This window comes from Aquila chrysaetos, chromosome 1, assembly GCF_900496995.4.
Source record: "Aquila chrysaetos chrysaetos chromosome 1, bAquChr1.4, whole genome shotgun sequence".
Classification (NCBI taxonomy): domain Eukaryota; kingdom Metazoa; phylum Chordata; class Aves; order Accipitriformes; family Accipitridae; genus Aquila; species Aquila chrysaetos.
The window spans coordinates 64,655,376-64,667,445 of record NC_044004.1 but is presented as its reverse complement, the minus strand read 5'-3'; the positions used below and the strand labels follow the sequence as shown (position 1 = coordinate 64,667,445).

Below are 12,070 nucleotides of genomic sequence, written 5' to 3'. Positions count from 1 at the left end.
GCCAAATTTAAGCCTAGATGCCACTAGCAGAAACTGGCAGCAATGGATCTAGGACTATGTTTTCAGGATCTCTAAGACAAAGTAACTCTGATATATCTAACAAAGAAACCAAACAAGAAATATCACTGCCTCCTTCCTTGTCCATGGACCCCTTGTCTGAACAATACCAGTTTATTAAGTCAATCCAATCCTGTCCTAACTGTACAAGTGTTAAGACCAAGGCTTTCTTTCCCATTTCCCAACTTCAGAGGCTTTAGTATTATTCTCCTATATCTAGAACACCTACCATGCGAATTTTTTTCAACCTCTACACCTTCCTTTATTGTTTCACAAAATTCATGACCAAAACAATCAGCCATTCTGATGTTAAATGGAGTACCAAGGCCTTAATGAGACATGCTGCTTAATAGTAAAGCATTATTTGTTTTTCATTTCAAATGTAATTTAAACCAATGGAACTGACAATTTTATTATACTATATGACATAGGATATATATATTAAACAGGGTCAGTAAAAATCCCGTAATATAAAAAAAATATGCAGATCACTCCAACCAAACAGCAATTTTACCCTGTGCTCTTTGTCCCAGGATGGCAAATGAGTATCTTCTGTCTCACCAACACCATCTTGGAATTCAGTGACCTTTTGTCGACAACTTGGTCAAAACTAATGTATTTTCACATAAGCTTTCAGCTAAAACACCCAGTCTTTCTGCAGAGGTGTTTTAGCACCACCACCACCAAAAATATGACAAGTTGCAGCTTAAAAACACTCTCTAAAGAGCTCTGTAAAATTTTAATAGGCCAGTTAAAGGGGGAGAAATTACAGGATCATGTCACGGTTTCCACACTACTTTACTTTTTCCTACCTTATTAGCCTCAAAAATTCTGCAAATGATGGACTAGCCAAAAAACACAGCTTCTTTTTGTTCCACTTTCAATGAGTCTCAGAACAAACTATTTGCTCATATCAGTTTCCAAGCAATCTGTCTAGGCATCCAAGTTTATAAACTAGAAGAACCATTCAAGCCTTCTTGCTTTTAAACATACCCAAACCAAGAAGCTTGTTTAACAGGCCTGTTAGGCTCCATGATTTATTCCTTGACATTTCCAATAAATCACCTTTTTGTTTTTGCGATAAGACTTCAACCTTTTCATTGCTATTCATCTATAGCAGATGCCAAAAAGCTGTGCTTCTGCATGCTTCTGAAAACACACACACAAAAAATCTACTTTTTCCAGACCTCCAGCAGCACATACAGCTCATTTCTGAGCTCAAGTTTTCATCCTATTTTTTAAGCACAGACATTAACTTCACACTAATCTAAAAAGGACCTTCCTACCACCAGCTCCACACTTAATATTTTCCAAGTTAGCATCCATAAGACTGCATGTATCCTTTCAGCCATACTGTCATACCACAGCCAATATTCAACACCTACTGGCTGAAACTGTCAGTAATCTCCCTATACAGATTGATTTTAGACATGCTTGCTATTTGGTTTCCATGCTTCTAGGCAATCCCCTAATACCTTTGGTTATTCTCCAGGCCAACATTACCTCTTTACTGCTTGAAATCTTGAAAGGGTGGATCAAAGGCAAGAATAAATCTTATCTAGGGATATAAAAGAAAACCTACTCTACCTTACTTATTTACTTATTCTCAAAAGCACTGGGATGGGTAAATGCAAGACCTTCAGCTGTAGGCACTGCAAGTCACAATTTCTAAATAGCAGAAATTCTACATAGGTAGAAGAGATGGGCAGAAGAGCAGTTCTTTCTGGAAATCCCAGACTACCTTACCTTGCTGATATTAGTAAATATTCCTTTGGCAGAAGATTTGGCTAATGGTCCACCTTTTCTTTTATGTGAGCATGCCATACCAGTAAAACTGGGCAGACAGAGATGATTCTTCAAGTAAAATAGGTTTCTTTTTTATCTTATATGCCTTTCCATCCCAGACTTAATAAGTTAGGGAATTGAAAATGGAAAAGAAACACCGTCTTTCAATACATAAAGATGTAGAGAAGGTGTGCACCACGCATATTAAAGAACAGGACTTTATAAAGCTCGGTAACATGCAAAGAGAAGTTTTCCATGAGAGAAAGGTGTAGATTTAACAGGAAGTATCACGGGATTTTTTGAGTACTTCAAGACTACTTTGAATAAGATGCATACAAACCATATCTCACAATGGACCTCTGATCCCCAGCTAGAGATGAAAAGAGCAATGAGGCTATGAATCAGTAAGGTACGTGACACTATGTTCACATTAGAGCTCTCTATTTAAGAGATACATGACAGAGGAAACTGAACAGCCCACTGACTTGTCACACACACAGTAGTTCATCATGTGGCACCTCCAAGATTCAAAAGAAAATGCACTTTTTCTCCAAGAAGAAAGTACAAAAAGAAGAGGAATGTTCCTGCAGCTCAAAAATCAAACCACTGAGTGAAAAAATGTTATTGCAGCTACCATACTCTTTTTTTCCCCAAGAGCCATGTTGTACGGAGATTTGTTAGATGTGGCATTAAAAAATATGTATGACCTAACTTAAAAGTATCTTCACAACTGAGTGGTGTCACAGGCCCCAGACACTCAATTTTGGTGTTGTCTATACCCAGACAATCCCACCAGCCTAAGACACTGTATCTATAAAGCAGAGGAGGGTATTCAGCTCCTTAACTATGTATGTCATAGTGCCACAATGGTGAGCAAAGTTACCAAAGCTAACTTTTCCTCAGAAGTCTTAAGTTCATGGGACACCATGGGCTTGCAGCCCAGCTGTGCATTTTAAGCAGCATCACCTCCTACAAAACATGTTACAAACTACAAATGGAACTATGAATGCTTCTACACATACCCTTCCTTTCCTCTCCAACAAGGCTGGAGGCTCGGTGCACAGCCCAGCAGCACAGACCTGCCCTTGCCAGAGAAGGCATAAGCAGCTCTGTTATTTTCAAAGCGGAAACCTAAGGATCCTTCTTGACTCAACGTCATAACAACTTATATGGGAGAGCTAAATGGCAGGTGAAAGCTTTTAATGAACTCTGAGGCAAAAAAAAGCAAAAATTTTCTGACAAGTCATTTGAGAAATAATTAGCTCCTCACGCCACATTTCCACATCTATCAACACATCCCAAATGCTCTGTCTACAATCTAGCAGTCCAGCAGCACTATCAGACAATCAGTCTGCAAGTGAAATCAGATCTACTCCCTGTCATACCTACCTGTCTGCAGCAACACCTCAGTGATAACTGCCTTTTTTTCACATCCTCAAAAAAGAAACTGAAATACCGCAAAGGCATGTCCCGCTGAAATCTCTCAGTAGCACTGCTTGTATCCCATTATTCCAGTTTTTTACCCACCGCTGTAGTAGCGTGACCTTTTCTTTATTGTTTCATTGTCCTGGGTTCATTCAGCGTTTGGTATAACAGCACAGACTAGAAATTATTTTCTTTACTGGGTATTTGCACCAGGTATTTTACAGTAATTTATCATTACTTACTGGACATCTAAGTAAGGTGCAAAATACTTACTGCCTAGTCATATATAGACTAACAATAACTAATATGTCCTTTTGGCTAAGATACCATTTTCTAGTAGTCTCTATGAAAGTAAGAAATGGTAAAACTCACGTTTCACAGCCTTCTTGTTCATGCTGGGAGAAGAAGATCTCTGAAGCAGTGTCCCAGGAGTGACACCATCAAATAACATGCAAACGTCTGAAGGCAGTCTCAGCATTTAGGATTTTATTTCTAATGCTAGCAGAGGATCACCCCTATGCCAAACTCCTGTTCTGCACTTTTCCTGTTGCCAAGGAAAGGTATTCGGAGCTGTGTGAGCCTGCATTGTATGCCAGTGCTGCCCAATAGCTTAATCTTGTTATGTGATAAATAGTCTTGATACTGAATGTGCCATGTGGTGCACACTCAACTGGCTGCCTTAGTCCTCTCCTGCTGTCAGCCGAGAGCACCGTGAGCTTTGTGAGCCCAGGCTGACAGCAGGAGCACAAGAGGTACACATGGAAATTCAGCACCTATTAAACAGGAGAGGACTCAACAGCCAACTGCAAGATACTCTAAGTGCTGTGCATATGAAACGGTGCCAAGCTCCCCAATTTACAGAGTCATCATCACAGCTGCCCCCTGCTCCTTCACAGAAGCTTCCCTTTCCCCTTATGCCTGGCAGAAGGCAGCATTTGAAGGGACTAACATGGCTAGTCCCATACAAAGACCCACAGACCACTGCAAAGGGCAGAGTCAACAACCATTTCTAAATGTGGTAAAGCCTACCAGTAACAGCTGACTAAATCAGGAGTCAAATCATCATGGCAAGTGACCAGAACTGTTTGTAACATCAATACTAAAGCCTAGTAAATTCTTCAAAATCAGTAAAGTTACCAGAAATTAATTAACAGCCAGCTCATTACAGGATAGAATCATCACAGTGAAAATAATAAGGGCCCTACTGCGAGCATGTTGATTTGCTGTTGATTACATTTTTGCCCTGGCACATCTTATAATACATGTAAAATATTCCTATGGTTAGGACTAGACTATTCTTTCACAACTGTCCACACATGACCAACAGGCAGGACAGGAAAGGACCTCCTTATTCATTAAGCCCAGCTTCTGAAGCCTCATGGGAGCCAGCAACACAGTTACTTTCAGAAAGTGAAAAAGCACCATCAAACCAGCTATTTTAGTATTTCCCGTTACCCTCAACCTAGCAGTCCCAAGGCCACCCAGGAACTCCTGACTCTTCTTAGAAATTTTTTTTCATCCCAGCACACTCATGGACAGATTACATCAATATACTCCTGCATTATCACCCACAACAGTTCTGCTCCCTCCCTGATGTCTACCCATCTGACATATTTATGTGCAGAGGTTAAGGCTTTCTCATTTTCACTGGAATACACAAAGCCAGGTCTGATTTTCTCTTAAGAAAGAGGACTGAAGCACAGCTGGTTAAGTCTAGGCAGCAGACATTACATACATACCAGGTTACATGGAAAACTAAACAACCCAAAAGCACCAGGTCTCTTTTGTTTATGGACAGATATTGTTTTTCGTAAGTTTTCAATACTCAAAAACACTACTTAAAATGTGCCTTCTTACAGCTTCTTGCTGCTTACTTAGTTGTGTCCCCTGAGAGAAAAAGCAACCTAAGAAAGCCTGCTGGCATCAAGACATAGATCTCCATACAAATATCATTTATTATACATTTATTGTACATTTCTGGAGGATAAAGTTAACTGACCCCAGTTTGAGCCCTGTATTCTCCTAGGAGGATAAGGGGTTTCAGCATCATGCACCAAATGTTAATAATGTTTTACATACCAATTAATTTATTGACTTTTGAAGCATTTTTACTTGAACTGTATTTAAAATGGCACCTTCAAGACTTCCCACTGCCATATAATGGAATTGTATTTGCTTTTTTAAAAAACAGTGAATAAACCTGTCTTACAGTGGATGCTGAATGATATTTTGCAATACATATGAACAAAATTAGTCTCCATCTTGAAACCAGTTATTGACTGGGGGGAGGAAGGGGTTGCTACTATGCTTTCATTCTGAAACTTCATTTTTAGCCACACTGCAGAGCTCTGTCAGAACAACCTTTTTGACCAGGACTTTTCCTATTCACTTCTAAACTCAGGAAATTTCACATTGAAGTTACTGAGATCAAATCAATTTGGGTTCCAGCAATGCTATTATGATCCCCAATCACTACAGTCAGATTCTGACTCTCAAAGCCCATTTGCAAAGCTCACATTTTAGGACACTTCCATTTAGCTCTACTGAATACAGAGCCTAAGCAGGCTTTGTACTTGCAAACATCAAGTAAGAATTCACAGTCCTTTTAAAACAAGGTACATCACTATCTCCAAGCTAAAAGGCATTGCAAGTTTTCTCTTTCTCCAGGCAGGCCCTTTAACATTTTTCCCTCAGTTTGCTTGCTTCTTAGGAGAAATTAAAAAAAAAGAGAAGAAAAAAGAAACATCTGTGGGAACAGCTGCACAAATACTGCAACTGCCAGAGGTAAGATTTCTTTCTAGCATCCAAGATTTCGTGTTTTGTGCTTTGCAAGACCACTTAGTAGTCGATAACCACAGTCACTATCCGTGCATCTGACATGCAATTTTGATCTCAATCATGGGTAAGAGCTAGAAGTTCAACACAAGCCCACCATAGAGACACACAAACACACACAGAGAGAAAACAACCAGAAACCCAAACCCTTGAAGGAAGTGTCTAGAGACTCCACCGTATAAAAGCTTATACAGCAAGTAAGCTGCTTGCTCTGACTTCTTGTGGACAATCAAAATACCATAGTAGGTAGTTTATAATTATAAGCAGATGTACAGCACAGCTTTTTCCTTCATCGTTATCTCACATTTAACAACACTAAGACCCCAAATTACTCAGCACACTTTCCAAGACAATACTTTGATAATTAGGCCATGATATCATTAAATAAATAGATTTCCAGAAGTCTGTCTTCATCTCCTAGATACATGTCTGTGTTCACATACTTGTCTTAGAATTGCAGCGATCTGTTATGGTCCAACAGGAAGTGTTAAGAATGAGTTTTATCATGCTCTGTGCTATACATCGATAACTGCAATTCTTATTTCCCAGTCCAAGCCCAAGTAGGGAAGGTGAATATGACTGGCACTCCATTACAGTAATAATCAAGTAAATTGGAGTAGACAGTTCTAAATACACATGGCCACGGTGGCAACAAGATCTTGGAGCTACTGTAGAATACAGAGTTCCTCAAGGTTTAGGGATTTACTGAAACTTTTTTTTTCCCAAAAAATACTGAAAGAAATATCGACCATTTTGGGTGTTGGGGGCAGTCACCACATCCAGGTGATGCACAGAGTAGGATTTGAAAAATGAGAAGCAAAGCTAATTGTCTGCAACCTCTGCATCATTTTTCTTTCTCAAGCAACCCAAGAGGGGCCTTAAGCATACTTTAAGTCACCCTTGACTGTAGTGCTCTCCCGTTAGCTAAACAGTCATTTAGCACACTGGGATTGTTGAAGCACGGTAGCACTTCAGCTTCTTCTTTTTCCACTGCTACAGTGCTGGATGTCAAGCAAGGTATGTAGAGAAAGACTCCCTACTTGAGTAAGCTCCAGCATGCTCAGGGGGTCTGCTCCACTTTAATTCACGTGATCCACTCTTGCAATTCATTTTCTAAATACTCATCATGTAAGATTGTGCCACACACCCCCCACAGCACTACTTGGAAACAAGGTTGTGATCTTTAAAAATCAAAAGCACAAAGATTCATCGCAACTTGCTTTGCAACACCAGCTCTTATCCTTCCTTATGTCCACACATTTCCAAATGAAGACGGCAAGACTTCACGTGTAGCAGTGGTCTGCTGTGGTCATTCAGCTCCTTTCCATCAAGCCACAAACAGAGTATCAGATGTTTTTTTTTTCCCCCTGCATAAGTAACATCCAAACAAAAGAGGGTCAAAACTGAACAAATGGATGGCTACAATGGGATGGAAAAAGTCCACCCAGCCCAGCATCCTGTCTCCAACTGTCACTAAAGTAAAACCTCAGGGACAAGCAGGATAACTAAGACAAGCATGCAACAATACTTTCGGCTAGCTACCCCCTAAACCTGGGTTTTCCCTTTACTAACCACAACATTTTCTGGCAAGGACTTGTACATCATAATTACACCTCATTTACATCTTGTGCACAGTACTACCTCCTTTCATTTGTTTTGAGCTTGCCACTGTCACCCCTGAATAAACCCTGGGATTCTTGTACTGGAAAATAAGGGAAGAATTGGCATCTGCTCACCCTTTCCATGCCACTCGTTAATGCAGTTTTCTCAGTCATCTCATCTCCTGGCTGAAAAGTTCCTTCCTGATGCGCTGTTTCTTGGACAGAAGCTGTGCTGTGTCCTTGACCGTTCTTGTTGCCCTTTTTAAAACCTTTTCCAGCTTAAGCTGCAAATGACTAGCACTTTTGGGCAGTAAGGGACTCCCCTGGTGTCACCTCTATCCTTCTTCACATTTTTCTTCTCACTACAGAGGATGTGGTAGCTGGAGGAGGTTAAAGAAACAGCTAGAAAGGCAGCTTATGGAAAATCCAGGATGCTGCCGCTGGAGCTGAGGCTGGGTCATTTGAGTAAGGATTAACTGGAAGGCTACTTTCTCTGCCTGCTGAAGGAGCACTTTACCTCCTTGCAAAACAGGGAAATTGCTCAAAATATGGAAATAGCCAACACATTTTGGCCCAGACCACACTAACCCAGGAAAAAGCATGTTTGGTTCTCCCAATTAGTGACACCTAGAGGGATCTTACTGCCTCCCAGATACAGGCAAATTGCTGGGTTTTTGCATTTTACCTTTTATAACACTTCATGATTGTTCAATTTGGCAGGCCAAGAACACCAGTCCAGTTAAAATTTAAGCTCCTCTAAAAGCAAAGGCAGATGTGGGAAAAGGATGACAGGAACACACCAGTTACTTCTTGGATGGAACAGTTACTTCTTGGAAGTAACAGACATGAAAAATGTCTTCACTAAAGAGCTACTAATCGTAATTGCTATTATACAAAATTGCACAGAACTAAATATAGGAAAATGAAAGGTATTTCATGACAAGAAACTATATAAACATTACCAAGGAATTCAACACGTGCTGCTTAAGTTAGTCTCATTGAGCCATAGAGCTCCAAACTAACCAGTACAACAGTAAACAACAGAAGTTTGTTAAAATTAAAAGCACTGAGCTCATGTGCTCCTTCAAGGCCTCTGGCTTGGTGGAGCATGACATTTTCATTAGGAAAGTGCAATGAAACAAGAGCTGAACCAGGCAGACAAAATTAATTCAAACAGTTAACAGATAAGTCAAAAACCATGACCATAGACAAAAAAAGCATCATACTGCAGGTGGTTTCTAATCTCAGGGGAACTACCTTCTTTTGCAGTTTAGCCAATGACTTGGAAGAAAAAAGAAAAAAAAAGATCATGACTGAAAAACTGTGCAGGTGACAAGTACCAAGGAAGCTGTTAATTACAAAGAGGAAAGGTGACTGACAGCCAGTCGTCTGTGCACCAGCCTGTGTGTTCTCGCTCAGCAGACGTGCAAGTTGTGAAGAACTGACAGTACCTGAGAGCATCCTCCAGAAGGTAAAACTGAGGTCCCTGTTCAACACAACAGCCCCATCTCTAATGTCATCACAAGACCATTCAACAAGCAAAAAGAAAGTATAAAGGTCATTGTGTCTCTGGATTTCACAGGACTGCACCCTAAGTATTACCTCCAGCGCTGGTATTCAAACATCTAGAAGCATTTGGGAAAACTGCAAACCATTTAAAAAAGGCTGGAATAACTAAAGAATTGGAGAACATAATGAAGGAACTCTATTTTCCACTTTTACAAAGAGAAGGTAAAGAATAAGATAGTAACTCTAGAGGGAGCAGAAATTTGGATAGAGAAGGCTATTAGACATACAAAGAGCTAGTAAGAACCAGAGCTAACAAAGCTGGTAGTTAAAGACAGTCAAATAAAACAAGCAGTAAAGCACGTAATTTAAGACTGATGATAATTACACCAACAGACTATATTGCAGAGCACTGAAAGTCTATCAACTGACTTTCTGTTAGCAAAACAGGATATTTTTCAAAAATAAATTATCTAGCTTATAATGGGAGCTAATCAAGGACCCTTTTGGTTCATTTTGGATTCATAATCAATTAAATACAAAATAAATTTACAGCCTCACTGCAGTCCTTACCATCCACACTTTGATCACCCAAATGTAACTGGCAAAATGGTGAAGTAGAAGGGAATAGTCAGGAAATGTACAAGAAGCTGCAGAATAGGAAGAAGTTTCTCAGCATGCATCTCCTCACACCAAGATCAGCCACCTACAGACTGGCTGCCACAGCTGGCTTGCGGGCATATCCTGGGGGTACCTATTGAAAGCAAAGATGACAAAACTATGAGGCTTGGGAGGCATCAGCTGCTGGCTGTCCTACTGAGGTTGGGACACCGCAGGGACCAAAGCGAGCTGCTTCCTAACACCATCCAGCTGGTTCTGGGAGCTCACGCAGAGTGCCCTGGCAAGGCAGCCTCTCCTGGCTCCCATAGTAGCACTGCCACCAAAGGCTGTGTGCCCTCCCCGCTGTGATAAGGCTGGCATTTCAGCACCATTTGATTATATCTCTGCAGAAGAAGAGTCTTTATCTGTCTCATCACAGGGCTTGTTGACATCTGCTATGCTGATGAAGCTGAAGTACATCCATCTTTGAGAAGTCTAGTATTTTCATACCCTTTTGAGTGCTATAGAACTGAGCCACCTTTTCTCCCCCAATTAAAAAAAAAAGCAAACTAATCAAAGTTTTCTAAATAAATGCAGGCAAAGGCAATAAAAAACAACTCTAACTTGAAAACCTTGTTTTTAGCATAATAATAGAAACTAACATAAACCAAATCTGCAGTCTTACATGTAGGAAGAGAATCTAAACTGGAAATTTGGCCTCTACTGTCTTTTTAAGTTTCTATTCCTCCCAAGACTGGCAGTGGAGCAACACATTTCACAAAAAGCTGTGTGTTTCCTTATCGTCCAACAATATCAGCCACTTGTCTCACCTGGAGTCCTCAACATTACAGAAAGCCAAGTTCCAGACAGTGAACAAAGAAAACCTATATCAGATATTCTCCTTCAGTGTTTTTCTTGTTTTAAAATGCCAAGAGAAGACAACCTTTGCTTTTTGTTCCTGGCTGAAAGCTAACATACAGTTCATTCACCCGCAAGACAGTTCACAACACAAATGCCACCCCAATATGATAAAGTGTTGCACTCTGTTCCAGGAGGTTATTTTAAAAAAAAATCACGGTAGGCACTCCCTCTGCCCAATATAGGTAAAGCCTGTAAGTAAGTAATAGCTCCAGAAATAAAGCATACTTCCAAAGGCCATCAGGTCACAATAGACACCAAACAGCCTGCAGAGAAGACAGCTAAAAGTAATAGGATGCAAATCACTTCAAACTACCCATGTGAATTTCAACCCCCCCCCCCCTTTTTTTTTCCACCTGGTGTGTTTAAAAAAAATCAGATATTCAACCAAGCAGAGAGAAATGAAAAGGTCCTGAGAGATGCCTGTGTGCTATAGCTGCACATGGAGCTCAATCCTGAAGACGTGACCTTAACAGCAGTTCAAACTATTATTTGTGAGGCAATTTCCTTTAAGGGATCTTCATTTCTAGACTTCATTTCTAAACTCCATCTTCAGAAAACTGAACCTAGCTATAGGACCATTAATAAAAGTGATCTTCACACACCAGCCTGCAAACACAGGACAGGCACGTGTCTTAAAGGAATAACCCACAGCCTCCCTCTCACTTGCGCCCAGAAGCGCATTGCCATACAGTGCAAAGAAGTCAGGCCTTCCACTCAGAATCATGTTGTTAGCTGTATTTTTACATGGCTTTACATTTTTTACTTACTGTGGGGTGCTTTTTTTGGGGGGGGGGGGTGCGGGGGTGGGGACACTATTTATTCCAAACTAAACCTATCTAATTTATTTAAAGAATGAAAGCCAAGTAAAGAAAAAGAGAAGTAAAAAGCAGCTGAGAGACAGGACAACAATCAAAGAAAAGGCAGACAAATAACTTTAGACACCATGCACAAAGAAACATGAGTTCTAAGCACATTTATTTTTAACACAAGTCACTGTATCACATACTAGAAGATGCCTTTTGCAATAACAAAACCTGCCACAACATGAAAATTTTCATGGGACTGCAAAAAAGCACTTGACTCTCAGTCCTTCCTTCTCTCTACCTCTGCTTGTAACTCTGCATGCCTTCTGTGAGTATGAGATGCCACTTAAATGATTTTTAGCTAGGACAAGATGCTTTGCCCCTTGTATTGATAAAACCCCCTCCCTTAATTCTTACCTCACAGGGAATCTTTTTCCCCTGAATGTACAGAAGTTATTGTCACCTTCCAGGTACAGAACTACTCTGCAACAGAAAAACTTAACCTAACAGCATCTTAATACCCACTGATCTAATAAA

The 12,070-nt window shown here is 40.3% G+C and overlaps 1 protein-coding gene across 5 annotated transcripts in view; it reads right to left on the bottom strand.

The window, feature by feature from the left end:
• ARHGAP24 (Rho GTPase activating protein 24) overlaps positions 1–12,070 on the bottom strand; it is a 285,721-nt gene that overhangs the window by 216,856 nt on the left and 56,795 nt on the right. For 2 of the 5 annotated variants that reach the window (XM_030010141.2, XM_041122966.1), the window contains exon 1: positions 3,640–3,815. The exons of the other annotated variants lie outside the window; for them this stretch is intronic. In XM_030010141.2, the coding sequence (XP_029866001.1) occupies positions 3,640–3,745 (106 nt within the window). In that variant the 5' untranslated portion in view covers positions 3,746–3,815. Of the gene's footprint in view, positions 1–3,639; positions 3,816–12,070 lie in introns of those variants that run through there. 5 annotated transcript variants of the gene reach the window in all.